At 45.4% G+C, this 23,073-nt stretch overlaps 2 protein-coding genes across 4 annotated transcripts in view; one reads left to right on the forward strand and one right to left on the reverse strand.

The window, feature by feature from the left end:
- The window catches only part of LOC119187273 (motile sperm domain-containing protein 2), a 71,082-nt gene extending 58,112 nt beyond the window's left edge, over positions 1-12,970 (forward strand). For both annotated transcript variants that reach the window (XM_037435458.2, XM_075894278.1), the window contains exons 10-14: positions 1,347-1,449; positions 2,011-2,107; positions 4,615-4,741; positions 7,280-7,493; positions 12,274-12,970. In XM_037435458.2, coding sequence (XP_037291355.2) covers positions 1,347-1,449; positions 2,011-2,107; positions 4,615-4,741; positions 7,280-7,493; positions 12,274-12,426 — 694 coding nt within the window. In that variant the 3' untranslated portion in view covers positions 12,427-12,970. The remainder of the gene's footprint in view (positions 1-1,346; positions 1,450-2,010; positions 2,108-4,614; positions 4,742-7,279; positions 7,494-12,273) is intronic.
- Positions 12,971-13,195: 225 nt separating this feature from the next.
- LOC119164805 (uncharacterized) overlaps positions 13,196-23,073 on the reverse strand; it is a 127,154-nt gene continuing 117,276 nt past the window's right edge. For both annotated transcript variants that reach the window (XM_075894287.1, XM_075894291.1), the window contains 2 exons: positions 20,404-20,618; positions 13,196-19,602 (listed from right to left, as the gene is read on the reverse strand). In XM_075894287.1, the coding sequence (XP_075750402.1) occupies positions 19,247-19,602; positions 20,404-20,618 (571 nt within the window). In that variant the 3' untranslated portion in view covers positions 13,196-19,246. The remainder of the gene's footprint in view (positions 19,603-20,403; positions 20,619-23,073) is intronic.

Consider the following 23,073-nt stretch of genomic DNA (forward strand, 5'->3'; position numbering starts at 1 on the left):
AGAATGTGACTCGATTAAGTGTTCTTCCTCTGACAGTCGTAAAGTCTACACGGCTGAACGGAAAATCAAACTTTTTATGAGGGGCCCTTTCATATGTTAGACCCAGCCGAATGAATTGAAGCAACAATAAAGGCCAAGAATAACAGAGGATGTAATTGTTCTCTTTAACTGTAGTGTATACTAATCGCGATGTACATAGAAAGGAGCTGAAGTGGGCTGGAAGTCATCCTTTCTGTGCGTGGCATCTGCACGCAGAACCTTCAAATTACGCGTCCAATGCTCGACCAATTGAGCCAAGTCAGAAGGCGTTTACCCGTCCGTTTCGCCGAAGATGTTGTGTGCGTGTAACCTCTGGTGCTGGTGGAAACGTATCGATGTAGTCACTGCACATTTTCTGCGGAGGATCTCTGAGTAGTCGAATTATCTTGGCTTGCGGTGGAGGGCCCCTCAGTGCAGGACTTAGCTTGCCGCAGGCGCCCGGCGGGCCTCGTGGATCACTCGGCTGAACTCTCGCTGGCCAGTGTGTAATCTCTGAGAGCGTTAGCCACAGCCGCTCTTAGCCTTGGTGGCAAGCGTGGAGTACTTTTTTTCTTTTTTTTTGCCACAGGGTATAACGTGCCATGTGGTCTCTTCTAGAGATGGCGGCTGAGGAATGGAACCTGGTGCTCTAACCTAAGGCTCGAAGTGCGCCATACCAAGGCCGTCGCTATAAATGAACGAATCACGAGGGACTCTTTTTCGAGAGGCTCGTTTATATTGTCACGCGCATTTACTGCTTCATTTTTTTGTGTTCAATATTCGGCCACAAACCTTCACCAACGCTCGGTGCACACTGCAGACCGTAATGTTTGAGAAGCTTAGAGACTGTTTGAGATTATTCGGTCAAGATTAAGGGGAGGACGCGAATGGTTAAGTTTATACGAGAGATGCGCGAGGACTAGCGAGAGCGTTGGAAGGTTCGATGACTGCCTGATAAGAGACGACGCGTTCTGCCGACGGTATTGCGGATGGCGGACGTCCTGTTCACAACTATTGGTGTACAGCGTGAATTGTTCGTACTTTGACTTTTCATTTCGTGGTCACAGGTTCACACAAATGGTTTCGTATTTCCTTGTCTTCATGCGGCGTCCTTAAGCGTCACAGCTGCGTGACAGTGTTAGACGAGTCAAACAGAGCAAAATCGAATGGGTGGACAGATTTTGGCTCTATATATGGATTGCCTCTCTCTTATGTTATCTGGTAATCTTGGGTGCGCTGGCGCTTGCCATCTCCTACAGACTTGCTCACGTGTTTTCTGACTGTTTCTTTCTATGTTTTCCGTTTTTATTTCGCGGACCGTACGACAGGCCCGAGACTGACCTCGTGTTTGGCGCCGACGAGCCGAACGTCAACAAGCATGTGGGAAGCTTGGTCCTCACCAACACCTCCGACAGCCACGTCGCGTTCAAGGTACGATGTGCTCTCATCGCTTGGCCGGTACTGCGTTGCGTGAAACTAACCTTGCATGCAGGAAAATTGGCAACGAGCAGCATGTAGACGCAGACGCGCCATGATCGATGGGACTGAAGAAAAAACATGTGCCAATGTAACTTTAGTTGCTGTCGAAATGAGACAGACGTTCACGGAAAGGTGCAAGCCCGAATTGATGAAAGTTTGTTGAAATAGGAATTGCCGCTGAACAGGACGTTTTGACTATAGTAGACATTCATCTGTGTGTGTGTTTGTGTTGGGCATGTGGCGGAAGGGGCATTTTCGATGCAGGCGAAAATGCTTGAGACCCGTGTAGATTAATTCAGGTGCACGTTAAAAAAAACTTCAAATGGCCAAAGTTCACCAAGCCCTCCACTACGGCGTCTCCCACAATCATATCGATATGTCAGGGTGTTAAACACTAACAGTCATTTTATTATATTGCAATGGTTCTGCGATGTAAAACCCCAACAATCATCAAGAGTTTTCAAATAGTGAAGTATATTGATTTAACCAAATTCTTCTGAATGTTTCTTCCAGATCAAGACAAATAACATCGACGGATACAAGGTCAAGCCCTTCTTTGGAATCATTCCACTTAACAGCACTGTGAGCGTCAATGTGGCCCAAAATCCAGGTAAGTAATTTAAAGAAAATTTAAACAATTCGAGCCTTTTTAAGAAGCTAATTTACCGTATAGGACAGCAACCAGAAGGAATGGAAAACGTCTAGCATAGGCGAAGCTATTTCTGGCATGTTTGCTTGGGATTTCAGGATTATGGCGTGGTGCACCTGAGCTCGACCATAGCGGCCGAATTTCGATGCAGGGAATGTGCAAATAATAATAATAATAATAATAATAATAATAATAATAATAATAATAATAATAATAATAATAATAATAATAATAATAATAATAATAATAATAATAATAATAATAACAGCCAGCTACCCTTTGTGAACACTGTCGCAACAGCGTAGCTGATGCCCCTCTTTCACCGAGCTATCGTACTCCTATGTTTTTCAGTTCAGTTCAGTTCATTCAGTTTATTCATTCATTCAAAATACAAAATTCGTAGAATGTAGTATGCAGACGAGGGTCCCAAAGTCAAGCGACTGCAGTGGGACCCTCGGTTAACAATAACAATAAAATGAATAATTATAACAGCACGTAAAATACGCAACACATGTGAAAAGTAAACAGTGAACTTACATAAAATAACATCAAGTAAACAAAAAAGGCAGTCAGAATGCGTCACAAGAACAATAGTAATAAGTTATACAAGTAAAACATAATCACGCCATAAGGCAATAACCTAAATTTGCAAAGTCTTTCCAATTTCATGCCCGGATACATAAGAATCGTTAAGTAATCATCGTTGTCAACCTAGTTATGCAAGATGAAGTTTTTAAGATCACGTTTGAATGCATGAAAAGGTGGCGATAATTTTAGTGTATAGGGCAGGTTATTCCACAATTTAATGACCGCGAAGGCGGACGTCATTTTGCCATAATTGGTGTTACATTTAGGTAAAAGGAAGTTTTACATTTAGGTAAAAGGAAGTTTTCAAGCCATAACTTCATTGACACTTGTTCGGCAGCCCGTTCCGGCGTCAGCTGTCGCTGTCGTCGCGTGGCATCTTCCTCGGGAAAGGTCTTGGTCATTGAAAAAAAAAAAAACATTAAGTACAACGCCCTCGTTTACGCACCACCGCGACACCCACTGACCCATTTCTCGATGCACCGCCGGATTCCCTAGCTGAGCGTCACACTCGCCCTTTCTCGACGCGGCTCTCATTGGTTCTCTTTCCGCAAGTCCTCACTCTCCCCCTCCCTGGTGCCTCACTCATTGGCTCGTCGGTCAATCTTCACCCTCGCCACTCTTTGCATGGCGTAGCCTTCCCCTTCTTACGGAGCCTTACTCTAGCCACTCTGCGATGCCACGTGATCAGCGATACGCCATCAGACGGCAAAGCTTCAACTAACAGCAGTTTGCTGTTACAACGATCGTGTGCTAAGGTTTAGGTGCATGTTAAACAGCGTCGGGTGGGCTAAACTAATTTTATGTCTCTGATTACGGCATGCTTCATCTTAGCTGCTGGGCTTAAACCTCGTGAATCTATTGCCAATTATTACTAAAGGTTTCATCAGTAACAATGATCATTAGTGAAGCTACGGTGAAAGCTACATTTTGTATACCTCAACCATAGTAAAAAAAGAAGGTAGCTTTGAATTAATCTAGCAAGAGTGCTTCATTTTTGTACTTTCATACTTTATTAGACAAATGCTTCTATGATGGTATAGCCTCGGAGATTTGACCAAAGCTTACTGGATTAAAAGGACAAAAATTTTAAATAGTTCACACGACTGTAACAACTGGATGAAACGTTTCTACGTTGGTCATTGAGCATCAGTCACTGTTCCTAAATACACTACATCTAACTTATCACTGACAGCCTCTCGTACTCCGATTTATGTAAGAGTTACCTAGCACAATTCCCGGCTCATAAAATGCAAAGCTTGCTAGTCAGAACACAGATCCCGAACTACGTAATCTATAAGATATTACCTGAAAAAGAAAGGCTGATAACCGCACAACAACTGCTTTGTATTTGCTGCCAGAGTTAGCGTTCTAACCAAACGTTTATGCTTAGACTTTGCAAGTTCCATCAAAATGTACGGTAGCGTCCAATGTTAAAGGGAACTCTCAGATTCAATATTGCTGACCCTCTAACAACAAACCGTTATGAAAAGAATTTGCATGCGCATAACTAATCCGCCAAGACGAGTCATAAATTTCAACCACCAGTAGTCTTAAGCATATACAGGCTACTATGTTTCCGTCAGATTGTGAAATCTAAACATGCTGTGCACTCGGGTGCTACCTATAACAGCGGATGCGTCTGTACAATGTAGTGACTTAATCTGCCGCTCGTACGGAGTACCTGACTACACCGATGAACATAGGATGTTTACTCTGAACCGTATTGTATCTGACCCACAATTGCTCTTTAGTTAAACAGCCACTACTGACGTCATTGATTACACTGACTGGTCGAGCGACGTGGCTCTCCTTACACAAAATAAGCCACCGGAAATGTTTCTCGGGCTCAAGCGCGTTCTTTTGATCTCGCTGCGCCGCAGGCTCGGAGTTCCACGCATCCGACAAGCTTCTCATCATGACCACGGGGATTGAAACCCTGGAGATCAGCCCCCGCGAGCTCATTGACCACTGGAGATCTGTCGCCAAGGAGAACATCAAAGAACACCGGTGAGTGAGCGAAGAGGACTGACGTTGCTCACCTCAAAAGCACTGCGTTTTAGTAATATAGCCATGTCATACGTCTTTGTAATGCCTTATGAAGTGATAATCCGTAGTGAACCTCTATAACAGCGAAGCTTTCGTATAGTCAACACATTAATCGAGTGCAGTGCTAATCAGCCATGGATGTTGCGGGGAACTCCTTGTGAACCGGTGGAAGTAATGAGAGACCGCTTGCAGTGGGAGGAAAGGGTGAGAAGTCGTAAGTGAACGCAACGTGCAACGTGAAATATTTGCCTTTCTCCCTGGCAAAGGATGGCGAAACTAAAGCGCCACGCCGCTTCTATCTCAACAACTTGTCTACTGTAGCCACAAATGAGCTCTGCCTCAATGCAGACTTGTTACGCGGTGAAACACACTAAAATCCGCAGTGGACATTTGCGGGACGTGATGTGCCTTAGCAAAAACGCATTATCGTTTTCGCGGATCACACCGGTCGTCACGTTGAAGTACGTCTTGCGGAGGTGCTTTTCGGCGGCACGCTTCCAGTTTTCTTGGGCAATATTTGGCAACAGCGAGTTTTAATTTCGCCGTATACATAATTTCTGTAGCACATCGCAGGGGAACCGTCAAAACTCGTCTACCGGATGGCGAAAGCTAAACTTCCGAAATGGTGGTGGCGGTGGTGGTTAGCAGATGAGAGAAGGCACCTAATTTCTGCAACCCGGTCGGGAGCACGGCGCAGTCGAAATGGACCAAGCGTGGGTTGCAGCGTGGACGCTGACACCGAGGGGAATAGTTGGCGCGACGGCCCTCGCTTGCCTCCGATGCAGAAAATCGTCCGTGCCGTGGCGCGAGCGTGCATTCTCGCCCTTGTCGGGGTGGTAGAGATTAGGAGTTGGGGAGAGAGCCCAACGCTCGAGCAGTTCTGGCGACCCGTCAACGTGTTTGTGTTCGGGTGCGGTTTTACCCAAGTTCGGGAGAAGTCCTCTGAAGAAAGGACTTCGCAGTCGCAGCCTGTTTGACTGCACTACTACTACTAAGTGGTTCTAAGAGAGAAAGGAAGAGAAAAGTGAGCCCCGTAACTGTCTGCTTCAGGGAGCGACACTTCAACAGTAGCTCACAAGAGATGGGGGTGAGGAGGGATTAAAATATAAGGATTAAAGGTATATATAGAGAGAAAGATGCACTAGGCCGGTGAGCGAGGACAAATCGAGGGGATAGGAGAGATAGGAAAGATGCAAACACGCTCACAGGAGTCCGAGGACGGGGCACCACTTGTGAGAGCTCTTGTCGGCGTCAGGAGATGGCGTAGGGCAAGTCGGGTAGGTCAGAGCTGCACTGTCGTCGAAGGTCGGCGTCAGGAGAGGACGTAGGGCCAGCCCAGTCAGCCAGAGCTACACTAATGTCGGAGATCGCGAGGGCACAACCGGTCGGCACGGAATCCAGCGAGCGAGCCCGCCGACTGCACTCGTCTGCTTGGCGAGGCGCGCACCCAGCCGAAGCATCGAAATGTCCAAAGGTGCTCGCGCCGGCGAGCTGGCTCGGGCGGGTCGGGGAGTGCGTAAATACGGTCCATTTATTTTACTTCTATGAGGGTGTTGTTTCTAAATGAAACTTTCAGTTCCTAGTAGCGCCTTGTCCTGTGTTCTTCCAAAAGACTCCGTTCTTTCTAGTGCTTCATCATACCAAACTACTTTTTATTGCGCACCACGATTGTATTGCACAAAATCAAAATATGAATATAGTGCAGCGAACTCTTTCGAAAAATGAACGCTGTGATCTGCGCCTCGGCGATGTTCAGCCCTCCTCCATTTAATTCAAAGTTTTCGCTCACTGGTGTTCAGGGTGTCACGGTGTTGGCGGTGTCTTGACATTGTTTTTATGTGTTTGTTTGAGCGTCCTGTACTTTACAACGAACCCGTCACCTACTCACGTTCATCCACCACTATGACACTTATCTTTGTAGCATTGCTTCGAAAGATTGCCATAAAACCACTCTGCAAACCAACATTTTCGTGCAACTCGCACCCTGACTTTTTTTTGTGTGTGGGGGCTATATGCTAAAAAACAAAAAATCATCCGCGAAGCACAGCTTAACTAATGTTTCGTTGGGTGGCGCTCACTTCGTCAAAGTAAACTTATCCAGTAACTCAGAGGACTGCGTAACCACTTGCGAGCACGTAAGTAAACTCGCCTTTCGCTCGTTGGCGGTGTTCTTCACCGAATTCATGTACTACTGAACAATAAGTAAACGTGATTTTGACAGCGCATAAATGAACGGGACAAGGAGAGAAAAGAGACAGACGAGGGCTGATAAGAGAACAAGCGTCTTTTTTTGTTGCTGTTGACCGCTTGACCTCTTCTCTCTCTCTCTTTTTTTTTGTTCCACCCCTTTGTGCGTTGTTGAAATGAACGTCTACCAACTATACCGCATATCGACCCTCATAAGTAGCCGCCAGCAAGTAGTGACGATGATGACGTACGTAAACTCTTTGCGGGTTGTCCGCTTTCGTGTTATTTATACTCTTGTGGCATTGCGAGCAGGCTGCGCTGCGTCAATGCGTCGGGCACGGTCTCCAACAAGCCGACGTCCGAGCTGAAGGAGGTGACCTCGCGCTCCGGCACCACCGGACCGCGCCAGTCGGTCATCGGCAAGGAGAAGTCGTACCAGTCGTTCTGCCCACCCAAGCCCTCCTCTCCTGGCACCTCTACGCAGCTCGAGATCCTCCAAGACGTCGTCGGTGAAGTACAGAACAAGGTACGTGCCTCGCCAAAAAGTCGCGAGGTACCTCAAAGCCGTATGCATTTGTTCAAAGTGACCGTAGGGCAAAAACCACCTTTTTCTGCTTCCATTCATTTCATTCATTTCATTTTATTATACTGTCAGCCCCATTTGGGCTATAACAGGGGTGGAAAAAACCAATATACATACAAAATATAGGTACTCCCTATACAACTTCTATTATACATAACGATGAGTTTTCTGTGAGCTTCCGTGAGCTTTCTGTACCTCATGTGGTTTTGCAGCACCTCTGGGATGAGACGACCTTTGATCAAGTGACGACGTCATGCGATGGCGTTTTGTGACCTCATGATGATTTCACTGATTTCGGTGGCCTTTGGCGGCACCGTGACGGTATATGATGACGTAATCACGCGATTTTTTCAGCGTCACTGCATTTCTCGCCATAGTCTCCTATAAATACACTAGAGGGAACTCTGACACTAGTGTCTATGGGAGCTGCAACGCACGGTGCTTCAGCAATTATGGGAATGATGGGTAGTACATGAATTTGTCTAATTTTCGCACTTTCGGCTCCGGTTGGCTTAGCGTGGCTTAGAGCTGCTTTATAATGAAACAGCAATGGGCAAATGCTCAGCAGTTGCGCTTCACTACCTTAATCTTTTAGGCTTACCATTTGAAATCGGGTCACGAAGTTCAAAAGGGGTCGTCCTTTTCTTCGGAATGAAACCGAAACACAGCAATAAACGAAGCCACAAGCGTGATTTGCCGCCCGAAAGTACGAAGACTAGGAAAATTCGTGCACTATCTATCATTCCTATGGTCGCTGAACGATGGCAGCTCCAGAGTATCCTTTAGTTAATTTTAGGAAACTCAATGGTTGACGCTACCGACGGTAACGTTTCGCATTTGGTCGGGTTTGGGAGCTTTTCTCTGTAATAACTTCTGCATTACTACAGAGCATCTCAAATGACCATGATGTCAGGGCAGTGAAGGTTCGGCTTTGATACTGACTTGGAAACCACCAATAGTGAATGATATTCAGACAGACTTTTACACGTTGCACGGCATAAGGAAACAATCGAACTTCAATTATTTCCTTGATATGTAGTTGATTATAGTGGTTGATTACAACACAGGAAAAGTAATTGAGCAATTAGAAAATATAATAAATTACTTTTGTGTTACGTTCTCTGAAAATTTATTGTCGTAAGTTTACGCAAACCACAGCGAATTGCAGTTAGTTGCTTGCATGACAGGAAAATGGCCGGAGGCTTGCGGGAAGGTTGGGAGGCTTACTGTGACTTCTGTGATGTAGTGTTGCAAGTTAACTTTGAATAGGAGATTTTGCGAAGTTGTCGTCGCTGATTCTTCTACATTCCTCATTAAGAGGTCAGATGCTGTAGGCCCAACTCTCTCTCAAATGATGCGATGGAGAAAAGTGCGGGTTTATAATCTATGAACTCCTTGTGCAGCAGCACGCATAGTTGCGCAGCGTTACGAAGCTGGTATTGAGTTACCTTATTTTCAACTCTGCGGAACGTAACAGAGATGCAGCGCTCTCTGAACTTATTCTATTTCTTCTCTGCACGCACGCATGCATACGCCACACTTGCTGTTTTGCGCATGCATGAGAGCCGCTAAAAATTTAGAGAGCCTCAGCAAAAACAAACAAAAAGGAAAAAAAAAACCAACGAACAGCTTTGCGCGAGGCCATTGCGTGGTGCGAGCGCGGCCCTGATTGAAACATCAAAGAAGCCGTGGCTCTGCGTTTCCGATTTGAAGATGAGGGTTGGCGGGCGCACCAGATAGTTTTCTCCAGCCACGCTTACAGCTTGTGTTACAGGTTGCACTCGACTTCGCACACTTAATCAGGTGACTAGCGGGTCGTACAGCGAGACCGAATTCACCGTTAACTCGGAGAAACGGAGGCTCAATCGCAAGAACAGGGACCTCGTTCTTCGAATTGCATACTTCGGCTCACTGTTCGTTAATCTGAAAGCGTGCCCATTATTGTAGATTGATGAGTTATCATCTCAAAGCGTAAAATTCTTTCGGAGCATAAGAACTATACTGACTCAAATTTTGTACAAAAATAATTGAAATAGGCAAAGTATACCTTCTGAGGTAAGATACTTATTTGAATAGATTCGAACGAACCGCCGGTGGAGGAGTTCTATGTTCTACTTTAAGGTGTGATGAACAAAGAATAACTCATTTGAACTCTGCGCATTGGTGCAGAACGGGACTGTGAAATAAATGCACAGGAATGACGGTGTGGCACTGACAGATAGGCACTCTAGCCCCAATTGCCCCCCCCCCCCCTTCCACCGGCCTTCCCCTACATTTGTTTTAATGAAGACACAAGAACAGACACTGCGTACCCAAATTTTCAATATGATTAATATAAGGAAAATAGATGCAAAGAACGGTGAGAACAGTGGTAACAGGCGCAAGTAATGACTATCAACTCTTGATTTCCTGCGTTCGCCACGTATATTTTCTGGTTGCCACGCGTAAAAGAAAATAGGTACCGTTCATTGAACGACTTGGAATTCTCAAGCGAAGTGCTTGTGCAACGATGTGCTTAGTCGTTGGCAGTCGGCACAAGCCTGAGTCATTCAATGAATATAATATAATTGCTGCTGGTTGACGCATAATAATGCGATAGCGTTGAAGAGCTCGTCAAGAGGGAATTCCGGCGTCGGCGTTGTTGGCTTTGAGCGAAAAATCACCTTGCGCGTGACCGAAAAATCGAGAACGATTCAAGAAAAATAAATAATAAAAAATCCCGAGTCGGAGTGGGGATCGAACCCGCGTCTTTGGGTCTGAGTGGAGATAGAACCCGGGGTAGTTTGCGTGGCAGGAGTGTGTTCTTCCACAGGAACACGCGTCTGCTTGAGAATGCAGTGAAAATAACTTGCTCTGCTTGGAAATGCAGTGAAAGTAGCACTCAGACACTACAAACACACACGTCCTGTATACATGCTTCACAATACATCAAATATTGCCGTAATAATGCGTGGTACAAGCGCCCATTGCCATCGGGCGTGAGAACATGTGATAATCATAATTACGTCGCGGTTTAAAGCCGGCAACCCACTGCAAAAGACACACGCTGCACCTGTTCCCCGAAGGCCACGTAGTGGGTGCATAGCAAGCTCGAAAAGGTTTCATGCACTAAATGTTTGAAGTATATATATACGCACTAGGAATAGGATATCGCTATCGTATTCAACCCCCAAAGTCGAAGCTTTGGGGCCCCCTAATTTTTTCTATATTCGGCGAACGCAGGAAACAAAAAGTTGATAGCGCTGATTTCAATTCAATTTAATTAGATTCTACGTGTAATTCGATTTCCTGGTCTTGCGTGTTCCTTCTTCGTGCTGTTTTTTACGTTCGCGTTGTTCTTAGCATCATGATTTACCGACTTCTCTAAAAAGCTTCGCTACTATAAAAAAAACGTGTATATCATTCAATATATCGAAAGTCTTGTGGTCATAAGTTAAAAAAAGTTTGCACGAGAACTGCTAATTCCGCATACATAAAATCGCGGCAGCAGGTAAGCACCTTATCTTATCGATGACTAAGTGGAATTCCTGACGGGTGCTGCATAGGGTAAAACGCAATTGAATCTAGGTTGAAATGCAATATTGACCATTATGCTGAAAAGCTCAATGACAATACGTCTGTAAATAGGTAAACTTTTTTATCTTATAGACGACCAACATACGATTTCAAGGTAAGGTTTTTCATAAGGAAGACACATTATATAGATTCCAAATGAATTTAATTTAACGTGGGGCTTTCGACAATGTTAAACACAGCAGCATCCTGGCTAACTTGAGCTCCACCGATTGCATACGATTTCAAGGTAAGGTTTTTCATAAGGAAGACACATTATATAGATTCCAAATGAATTTAATTTAACGTTTATCTCATCGCGACGCAGCGTTATTGATTGCTTACCCAAAAATTTAACTTTAAAACTGCTGAAAATTGTAGATTTATCAATGGAACTTCTTCTGCACACCTTGCTTGTCATGTTTGAAGCTCACCATCGTGCCTTTCAATGCTACTTCAAGCTTGTACCTCATCTGTGCGATCTCTTTTTTTTTTCATGCGCTGCATTGAGCGTGAATACTATCTACGCCGTTCAGGCGGTATTATTATAGCTATTTCTGTGCAACCCACTGCTGCTTCATAATTTTTCTATGCTTGTCAATTCTTCTATATGATTTTACGCTAATTTTTGCACTCTGTTGTGTATTTTTTATGGTGGGCTCACACAAGTTCTGCCTGTGCAACGAATGTACGTAGTCTCTTTGCAAGCGTTGTTGTCGATGTTGAGTGCTCTCGTGCACAAGAAATGAGTTTTAATGAGCGTTAGATTGTAGTAAAAAGAAAGTAAAAATAAATACCTCACCGGATCTCTTACGCGTTCGTGTAAGATAGTTTAAGACAACCGGAAGGTGCAAGTCAACCTCTTCTTATTTTTCTTCTCAGTCCGCGTACTGATTTTGCTCGGCGCCCCCCGAAAGCTTTCCGAGTCTAACGGGGTTCTGCGCTGCCTTGGGGACCGGCACACCTATGCCTAAATAATGCCACTGATGACGGACGCCGTGGTGATGTCATGATGACATCACAAAAATTTAGACGTCACGATGACGTCATAACATAACGTCATCATGTGGCGATTAACCTTTTTTGGCATCACCCGTCTTGATGACGACGGTCAATTTGAATGGTGAATGTGAAAAAAACTATCGCATTCGCCCTGTTTTGTTCCACACAGCTCGGCGAGGTGTGCAAGGAGATGGGCGCCATCTCTCGACGCCAGGATCACTTCCTTTACGTCTCGTATGCTGGATTGCTTCTGCTCTTTGCCAACCTCCTGATGATGGTCATGGTGAAGAACTGCCAGTCGTCCACCGAGTGGTACTGCTGAGGAGGGCTGCGTTGTAGACGGCCTGAACACGTTTGAACAGTGTGAACTGCACAGCCCTAAACGAGAGACGGACTGGCACTGGCGTTAGGATGAGCGTCAACGTGCCTGACCGAGAAAAATCGGAGCAAGAAAAAAAGAAAGAAAAAAAGCATACAAAAGAAGAGAACGTCACCTCAGTTACGACACTGTTCACCTAGTCGTTGTTTTTTTTGTACTTCGTGTAAAAAACTTGGAGTTGTCAGTTTTTTTTTGTGTTCATGTGCACTCCAAATAAACAAACTTGTATAAAAGTTGACTGTTAGCATGTAAAAAAGTGTTTATGTAAGCATTGTTCTCTGTAGGATCAATATCGTAACACGTTTTTATTACATTGTTTTGGTTGTTATTGTTGTTTGGAAGAGGTGTTTATTTTTTCAGATATTTTAATGAGGGTGGTGTACTGAAAGCCATTGGTCGTGTTTTCTACGCATTGCCCGATGTTCGTCGTGCTTATGTTTACATTTGTCCTACAGCAGTGTATCTCTATTAAATGAAGTTTGCTGAATGTTTTGCGAAGTTTGCTGAATGTTTTGTCGAGCTCTTCGAATGACTCCGTGAATCTGTTCGTTGTTGGCTCTTGCCACATCATTTAAACGAGGTAGCGGGGAGCGCTTGTTCGGAGCAAGTTGCTGGCGTTTCGGTGCGCCGTCTTGGGATGACAGGAGCGGCTGAGAAGATGTACACAAAGCGCAAACTAACAACAGGACCGGCTCGGAAGATGTACACAAAGTGCAAACTAACAACTGTTTTATTCCAGCACAAACAGTGATACATTTTTATACACAAAGTAAAGAGAAATGCGTGAGTTTGGTTCAAGACATACGTGATAAAAGTAATGTGCAGCTGCGATAACGTGGTCATTCTTCGTGCACTTCAAGGCGTTTTGCACTTGCATACAAAGCGAGTACGAATTGGTCGATGTGCGCGGGCGCACATTTTCAACGTATTGCCGAAACAGAGTTTACGCGGGGAATGTCGGGATGGAGCGACTGGCGGAGCGCTTGTTAAATAATGGCGTTCGGGCAGTATTTGTGCAGCTGCCTTGAACTATAGCTTTTCCTGTGCTGTTGAATATCGGCGTTTCGAAGCTATCTCTGTACACTTCATACTGGTACGGGTGAAATTTCGGTTCAGGTACCTCATCATTTGGACGCTCAGCCTTTAAAGTTGATTGGAGGGCAGTACACCTGTTTTTCCCCCAGTGCTTGCTTTGCTCGAAGTTGAATGTAGTAACGCGCCTTCATTGAAGTTCAATACAGAGTTTGGCTCCCTTTTTCAGTTAATTGCGCTGCAATTCGTGCACTCTCGTGAGTATAGTATGCTGCATGATACATTTTTAACGTAATGAAGGACGTTGTTTGAGCGTTTTCTGACGAACTTCACCCCATAGGTTTAACACTGATGTGAAATGCAAGTACAAGCTTGATTTATGAAAAAAATTAATCCTATATAAAAACAAACGTTGCGCGCTAATAAAGTTTCGCAACGACCTAGCCTCATATTTCCATTAAACCCAAGGAACTTGCCTATCGATAAGAAAAGTTTGCGTTCGAAGTAACCCTGCCGCTCAAGGGTACGTAACACAAGTAATCCTTACACGTGCCTAAGCCAACAACACACCGCTCTAGCGGGCAGGTACAGTCGCTGCTTTATACATGAAATGTACTTGAGACGTGAAATGAAAGCAAGCAAATGCCCTGTGCGTTTCCGTTCGAAAAGAAGATCAAAGTTTTCTGGGCACGCCGGATGGTGATGAGAAATGACACATTTTATTTTTTTACAGCAATAAAATTAAGCATTGGCTGACCCGCGCACGTCATTTCGTTTAGCTGCCAGGGTGTTCGAACGTGACTTTCGCATTGAGCTGAAGATGTGAATTAGGTCAGCTTCTCAGACGTAGTTTCCTAAAATTAACTAGAGGGGACTCTGGCGCTGCGATCGCTCAGCGACCGTGGGAGTTATGGGTACCACATGAGTTTGCCTATAGTCTCAGTACTTGCGGGTGGCGAACACACTTGCGGCTTCGTTTGCTGCCATTTTGTTTCGAAGGAAACAACAAACCGTTTTTCACTTCGTGACCCAATTTGAAGTGATAAGCCTAAAAAGATTAAAGTGGCGAAGCGTAACTGGCGAACATTTGCCGATTGTTGTTTTGTGACTAAGCAGCTTCAAGCTACGCGAAGCGAGGGGGGAATGTGAAGTACGAAGACTTGGCAAATCCATCTCATAACCAGAATTCTCATGCTCGCTGAAGCGCTATGCGTTACAGCTTCACATGCTCTGGCAGTGCCCTGCGTTACAGGATTTTAAAACAGAAGAAGACTGGACGACGGCAATCACAGACCCCAGACAAGACGTCCAGCTTCAGGCTGTCCAGAGGGCCCGTGAACGAGCGGAGAGGCATGGCCTCTCTGTTCCGACATGGGACTAGCCAACGGCTGGGTGGGGACCTACATAGTTGGCCCGCTGCCTTGCCTCTCAGGACCAAATAAAGGGCTTTGTCCTGTCCATAGACACTAGCACCAGATTTCCCTCTAGTGTATATTTAGAAAACTCTATGCTCTAAGAAGTAAGCGTGCTCAGCGTAAGGTATGTTGAAATTTTTGTCAACATACGCCGTGTCTGGCAGGGAAGTACTGAATCTTAGACAGTAATGTATAGCTAAGCTAGCAAAAGAACTTGGGCTGTCATGTATACCTCGCATGTGTTAAGGATGAATACTTTGAGAGTGTGTTTAAACAAAAAAAAAAACACACAAAATTAACATAGTTTTTGGATGCTAAGAACACACTCGCTAATATCGATGGTAAGTCAAGCAAATGTTAGCGGTCTTGCTGCACTTTTATTTTTTTCTTTTAGCCAAAAAGTCCTGTTTGCATATGTCTCGTGAAACAGGAATCGCAGAAAACATCACGCAAAATATGCATAATAACCAGTTGTGTAGTTCTGTTGACTGTGCAGTTGTTTCCTTAGTGTGTCGCCTTTTCTTCGCACTGTTTATTATGATGCACCCATATCGCATCATAAGGCAATGCGCCAAACTAGTTGGACAAGCTAGGAAGGCTAAGTTCCTGAATTACGGAATGCCAATATAGTTCTAAGAAAAGTAGTATGGACGTTCAGATATAGATCCTTTTGTCCGTTCAGGCATAACCATCTTCGCTTATGTTCGGCGGCGCCCTGTTCGAGTCTTCCAACAAAGCAGAGCACGCGTACAGGAAGTAGCCAAAACGAGAAAGCTAGAAGTCGACTCACCGTAATAGTTTAGGCGTAAAAAATTCGTGCCACTATCGGTCAAAAGCGATCACTACCATTGCTGTATTTTTTTTTCAGTTTATATTATATCGCACAGTTGTGAGAGCTTCGGCATGAAAGTGCCACTTGGGCGCGAAGGCAGGTTGATAAGATTGATTGATTGATATATGGGGTTTAACGTCCCAAAACCACCATATGATTATGAGAGACGCCGTAGTGGAGGGCTCCGGAAATTTCGACCACCTGGGGTTCTTTAACGTGCACCGAAATCTGAGCACACGAACCTACAACATTTCCGCCTCCATCGGAAGGTTGATAAGATTGGGAGAATATGATCAGAGAAGTGCAGAACTGTTTAAAAAAAGAAGGAGCTTTCCCAATAATCTAGAGTGGGTGTGAGCCATACATGTAGGTCGTCGTCATCGTAATCACTGTGTAAGGCTTCAGAAGTCACGATGCTAGTCAATCTTAGCAACTTAATGTGGCCCTCCTGGCTAACGCTGTAGGTATTTCCTTGGCGTAGACAGAGTAGAGTCGATCCACAACCTGTCGCGGATCATGCAAGAATGTCCAAACTAACGCCAGAAACTAATGGGCGAACCTGGATGTGGCACTCGCGATGGAAGCATGGACCTTGTGACGCTTCTACTCGGCTCGCGCCACGTCGGGCAACCTCAGCGCGGTGGCTGCGCGCCCTGTCGTCGTCGGTGGGCGTCACTTGGCGGCAACTGCTCCTCGGCGCATGCGCAGCTAGAAGGTGTGGTGCGCAGCTGTAGCTTGCTTACTGATAAACAACGGCGCGGAGGTTATTTATTATTGTTATTTTTTTGTGGACACCCAACGTTTTACCTCCCGCTGAAGAGCTTCGCTCTTAGTAATTCTTGGAGTTTCACGTCTCAAAACCAGGATATCATTATGACGGGCATTATAGCGGAAGGCTCCAGATATTTTGACCAGCTGGGGTTTCTTACCGAGTACCTAAGTCTAAGCACACGGCCCACTCTAGCTCTTGGCCTCCATCGAAGCCTGTCGGATCACGTGCTGGTTGTTTTTGTGAGCACGTTCTTTAGGACAATACGACACATTCATGGCCTATCCCCCTAGGTGGGTTGCGCCAAGATGTTGAGAAACCAATTAACCAACACGAGTCGACACATGGTATCCCGTTGGCATGCTTTCGCTAATTCATGCATTTTTCTTGTAACTCTATATATGTAGGCTTAAGCTCAGCAAAAAGGGTCTAGCTCACCTCTCTACTCTTGCTGAATTAGGTAGCCACGCTGTCACGCGAACGAAGGGCAATCTTGAACTTATAATATCGACTTAAACAAGCTACTTTCGTAGCAAAGAGCCGAAAGAAAAAAAATGTACAAGGTAAAAACGGGGGAATAAGTGTAAATAAAGTTTAAGGAGTGTTTTCTCGCGCAACTGAACAATGCAACAAACGTGAAAAAAAAGAACAAAAAACGTGACCACAAAGGCCTTCATGCCAACACCGCCTCAACATCAGTGCCGTAGAATGTAACGGTAACCTTGATGGTACCGGCCTGCCGGGTCTAAACTGCCTCGTCCGACGTTTGAAATGGAGAACGACGTAGATGCACTAATTTCGCGCTGGTAGTGCATACCGTGCCTACCCTTCGCGGACGGGTTCAACGATGGGTTTGCGGATTGGTTCAGCGCGTTGTAACGAACGCTATGATGCCTCGTTTTTTAGCTGAGGGAATACGAGAATATAGACAGTTTCAAGATAGCGAGCGCTGTGCCCCAAAAAACTTCCGGTCACTCTATTTACCAGCTCCCAACTTCGAAACTAAAAGCACGTTTTCAAGTTTTTTTTTCTTCAAATGTAAGCGAAGTTTCTCTTTCGTTTTTCAGATAAAAGGAACGTGCGTAAATTTCAAAGGAATTTCTTATCGTTTTTATGTAGCTGAAAAGAACACTTATTTGAATATATTTTGTCAAATAAGGGAAGGAAAGTAGAAAATGAACGGGCTATTTTCCAAAGCTCTTCGTGCCCACCCACGCTGTTAAGGCACATCTGTGGACGAAACCAGATGCCATCAAGGGCCTGTGTTTGTAAACAGAGAAATGGTTTATAGCTGGTGGTGTCATCCGATGGCAGATTCGGAGCACTTCCGGTAATACTTTCTGCTGCTCCACGCGGAGCAAGTCTCTTACATTGGCAGGTTCAGAGTGCTGCTCCCTGTATGTTTTATTGACAGATCTGGAGCATCTCCCTCGCATGATTCACTCCACGGAGCAACTTTTTCTACTCCGAAAAGAAATCTGCAGATTCGACCGGAAGTCGCAATCGCCCCGTGCCTTGAAACCTCTTGAAAACGGTGCCAACTTGGGGCGCGCCAACGGACGCCAGTCGCGTCAGTTGCGCCTCGCGTCAGAGCTCTTGTTTCGCTAGCGTGGCGTCGCTGTACACACTCAAGCAAGAAGAGAGACGCACGCATCGCGTTACATTCTGACCCTGCCATTTGCTCCAGAGGGAGCGCGTGTGTTCCATTGGTAGATTCCCTTCTGTTGCTCTCCGTCAGAGTGGAGTGCTGCGGCGCGGAGTTCGTGGGTCACTCCGAAACCGCCAATGGATGACGCCATAAGTATTATTGGATGTGGTGATGTGTCACTTGGTTGTGAGGCAAACGAAGTAAATTACCTATCGTGTACTCTTGAACGCATTCTCCGAAAGCAGTCACAGTATAGAAATTAGCAGATATGAATTATTACCTAGCGGAAAAAGTACTGCGGCCGATTCATCGTCGACATCTATTCGACATGTGCTAGTAGTAGCGGGCACGTTTAAAAGTAAAGTGTCATTAGCAAAAGTGCAAGCCCATATAACGGTGCCGGTTATACCACAGTTGAAGAAAATACTTCAAAGCTCCTCATCATCAAACAAGGTTCATGAGCACACTTCTCAACTTTTTCAACTGTGAGTAAAGCTGACACTAAGCACATCTGCACAAACAAACACTAGCACAAAGTTGCCTACTCCTTACGCACACATTCCACATTAGCAAGGCGAGTTCTACGTTCGATGAACCTGTAGAGTTTACTCCTTGATCACTACAATTTCGAATAAACGCTGGTGAGTTCATAAACTGTGTTGCGCTAGCAAGCTTCTACTATTGCACCAGAAGTTACCACAACGTCGATTACAGCAACGTTGAGCTCTTCAGCTTAAAGACCACTGAAAGGTATGGTCGTGTTCTTCTGCATCTATAAAAGGACGCATTCTCTATAGCGCATCAACAACAGGCGCATGGTATTACGGCACGATGATAACTTGTCAGTTCTCGTCAAATGGTAAGGACAATCAATAGTGGCGGGATAAAGTGAGGCAACCGGTGTCATGCTTCTCGACACCGGAACTGCTGCCATGTGCTGATGAGGAAATGTATCAGTCGCATCCTCGCGCGTTACACGTTGTGCGTGCGCGGGCGACATTCGATGACATCTGGAAGGCGAAGGCGCTGGTGACGTAGCTGAACTGTGCACGGAAACGCGCGTGTCGTCACACTTCGCTCGCTGTAGAGTCCGGTAGCAACGCGACTGGTTTGCCTTCGATGGTGATGAAGTTGACCACACACGACTCGCCCTCCTCAAGCTGTTCGTCTCGATCACCGACGTCTATTTTCTGTTCTTTCTCCCCGTCACTGGCGTCCACTGAGGTTGTGTCGGTGGTGCTGGCAGGGCTAGGCTCGCCGGTGGTGGGGTCGCTTTCATGGGGAGGCGGCGAATGACTGTCTGCCTTCCTGTGGCGCTGCGTGAAGCCCGTGGCCGCGTACCAGGCGAGCGCAGCGCAACATCCGACGAGTCCCGTGGTTGCCAGCAGGAGAGCCAGAGCCATACTGCCCGTGACATGGGTTCCTGGGAGGGAGTCATATATGAGATGCTGCATTCATTTTGAACAGAGAGTAACAACTGCTGGAAAAAGGAAGTTTATTCATCTTGAGAAGTCGCCGAGAAAAAAAATGACAAGTAGGGCTAGGTTTTCCTTTAGCTTTGGGAATGTTAAGTATGTAAATCATGGTGGGATAGTGGTAGCAGAGGTTTTAGGATGAGGCACACAGGAAGGAACACAAGAATATCAACATTTCGCTGAATGCAGCGTGTTTTCATTTCATAAAAAGCGCAACAGTGGAACTTCAGGTCACCGTCACATGGAGGAAGGTCACGCGAGTTCGCCAGAAACGTCACGTATGACGTCCTACAAGGACCAAAACTTGAAATAAAATAATGTCGTTCTGGGTGGCGTTGCATAATTCGGTCATTGTCACCGGTTGCTCCGTGTAATTGGGGTGGGGAAAGAGGGGGGGGGGGGGTTAGAAACAGTAATGTACGCTGCACTGCTTCCAGGTTCTCACTATTTTGCTATCATCACTTCTGCCAGATATACTGTCGCTACCGACGCAGCTCTCTACCTGTGGCGTCACAAGTGACGTTTCTATTCAGCTCACGGCTGTCCGGCGTGTCACGGTGACCGGAAGTTCCCCTACAGCGCTTTAGAGAGCATGCTTCATCCATTTCGTTTCACGCAAATTTCTCGGGAATCACTGATAAAGTGCGGAAGTTTATCAGCGATCATTGCTCGTACAACTTCGAGCGAAACAAGCCGGTAAGTGCGCGAGATGAAACGGAGGAGGCGTCGCGCATGCGCAACGTACTTACCGTCAGCGTCACCCGCGAGCGTGGTGCTGCTTCGCTGCTCGGCTGCGATGCGCGAGTCGCGCACGTTGCTGTCTTTGTAACGCTGGTAGGTGAACACCTCGTTCTGCTCGGTGCTCGTCTCGAGCCGCGCGTTCGCCAGCAGCAGTCCGCCCGGCACTTTGGTGTGCGTCGCCACGCTGCTCTTCTTCTTGCCACGAACCAAGGGCAGGTTCACCCTGAAGAAAAATGGCCGACACGCCATTGCCAGATGCTCTGACACGACGAGAGGAGCGGCACGGGTTCAAGTAAGCTGCCCTGAGGCACATTCAGCAGCGTAGCTATTTTAAAGGGACACTAAACAGGAATTGTAAAAAAGCTAAATGCCGATGGCGTCGCCACCCTGAAATTCCTGCAACAAACGCCGTGATGTCGTAAATTTTGCGCCGTTTACTAAAGCCTATACGTAGCTCCTGATACGGAGAAATGATTCACAATGTATGCTGATGGGGCCAGAGATTTAACACATCAAGTGTCCGGAAATTTTGTCGAGGAAATGTCGGCAAAATTGGACACACTTTGAGATTCGTGACGTCATGCACGCAGATTGAGCCGTGAAATTTATAAACGGTGCTTTGACCTTGATTATTTTCTCAAACCACGAACTGATCATGCTAGAAGTAACGACATCATAGTTCTGAGAGGACGCTGTATCAATATAAACCAAGTCATTGTTTCGCTTTAGTGTCCCTTTAAGCTGTGCAATACTACGGGATTGTCCACACAAAACTGGGCGGGTATGCATCAGAGAGAGAGAGAGAGAAAGAGAAAGGATATAGAAAATATAGAGAGATAGAAAGATAAAGGAAAGACAGAGGTTGACTAAACAACACGTTCAGTTCACTTTTCTACCTGTGGAGACGAAAATAAAGAAATAAACGAGAGAGAGAGAGAAAGACAGAAAAATAAAGTCACTTTTCACAAAGCACACGAAAACAGTGCACGGTTTCGCAGGTGATCTGTCGAAGATGTTGCCTCCAAGTACTGCAATATGGCTCGCGGGGCTTGCTGGTCTGCTGTGCCGTGAGACCCGCAGAAAGCGGGTATGTGCCAAGCAGCTCCAGGTATAGCTTATCCATGCATGATGTATAGTACATATCAAAGGGGCGGGAAACGAAAGTGAGGATGAGGAGAAGCGTTGTTAGGGCGAAGGAAAAGAGAAAGGAGCTGGAGGAGGCCACGAGCTCTGCCGTTTCCACAATCTTCACTGCATAAGTGCGCAGCTACCCCATTTTCTTGGCAAACGTTTTTAATCAATGATGTATAGTGATGACGTGGACTTCTTCGTATAGCATTTACTTCATGGTAGCGCTGTTTAGAACAATAGAAACAGAAAGGGCACACTCGAAACAACAGTTCTTCAGCCAAGGGCACCTTTTCAGTGGCGCCCCTGTCTTTAGCCTGCAGACCCATCAAGCGATTGTTGATCATGAAATCACTTTATATTGCTCTCAGGGTTAGAGATTGACAAATGGGAACCGATTCCAGCGTAGAGTATCAGTCCCAGACTTTCTGAATCCTGCATAAACGACACTTCCTGAATGAATACAAATTAATTAATGACTGAAAGAGAAGATTATGCCTAGTAAGTTGAAGTGTGCACTGAGATACACTATTATTTGACAAAGCTTCTCGTTGCTGAGTGCTTGATAATTATATATCAAATAAACTGGAAAGGAACATAATGATTATGTGAGCCTGGCGACAGCGGTCGTAATTAAATGGCTGAAAAACACGGAAGTGCTCTTGTACGTAGATGTGCGCGTTAAATATTCATAAATGGTGATAAGTGGCTCACAATTACAAAATATAGTATCATTCGTACCCAAATTAGTTCAACAAGCTCATCTGCATTTTTTGTTGAATGAATAATTTATCAGAAACAGCTGTGCGAGCCTACACTGGCATGAACACAGCGGGCATGCCTGACATCATAAATATTGCAGTAAACGTAGCATCGAATAATCTGTGAACAAATTGCGCTCTTGAAGGACCTATGCAAACATTTGCTGGTACAGGTACGATGATGAGCATTACTCGCTTCTATGTTTCTCTAATGAGGACTAGGCTACTGTTCACGCTTTATTAAACCGGCCTTTGATCAACGTAAAAATAATCCGAAAATTTCCCTCTTGAGGTTCGTTCTGGGCTGAATAAGCTCTTTTTAAAATTTTTTACGGGCCTCGACTGTCGGATTCCGCCAACGCGTTGTGTGTGCCATTTTTCTTGTATGAGCCACCGTATTGACCCATGAATCGCTGGACATGTCCGTGTTTTTTCGTGCAGTATAAATCGACCCCAGCGATTCAGTTTCCTAAGTTTTTACTTTCCACTTATCTTGATATGTAGATGAAATTTCGACTTTTTAGAATGATTGCATTTCCAAGATGTTATTATAACATTGATTATGAAGGTTAATTCTGTTATCACTTTGCTTCACGATTTCGGCTCATCATCATCATCATCATCATCATCATTATTTACCCTCAAAGGACCTTTTCATGATATTACATAAGGAAAGGAGACAAAAGAATCAATAACAGCATCTCATTATAATACGAATACAAGAAAAAAAGCTGTTGAAAAATACAGCACAGGTTCTTGGAAGATCTATCAAAATGAGTGAGGACCATG

This window comes from Rhipicephalus microplus, chromosome 1 (assembly GCF_043290135.1).
Source record: "Rhipicephalus microplus isolate Deutch F79 chromosome 1, USDA_Rmic, whole genome shotgun sequence".
Taxonomy (NCBI): domain Eukaryota; kingdom Metazoa; phylum Arthropoda; class Arachnida; order Ixodida; family Ixodidae; genus Rhipicephalus; species Rhipicephalus microplus.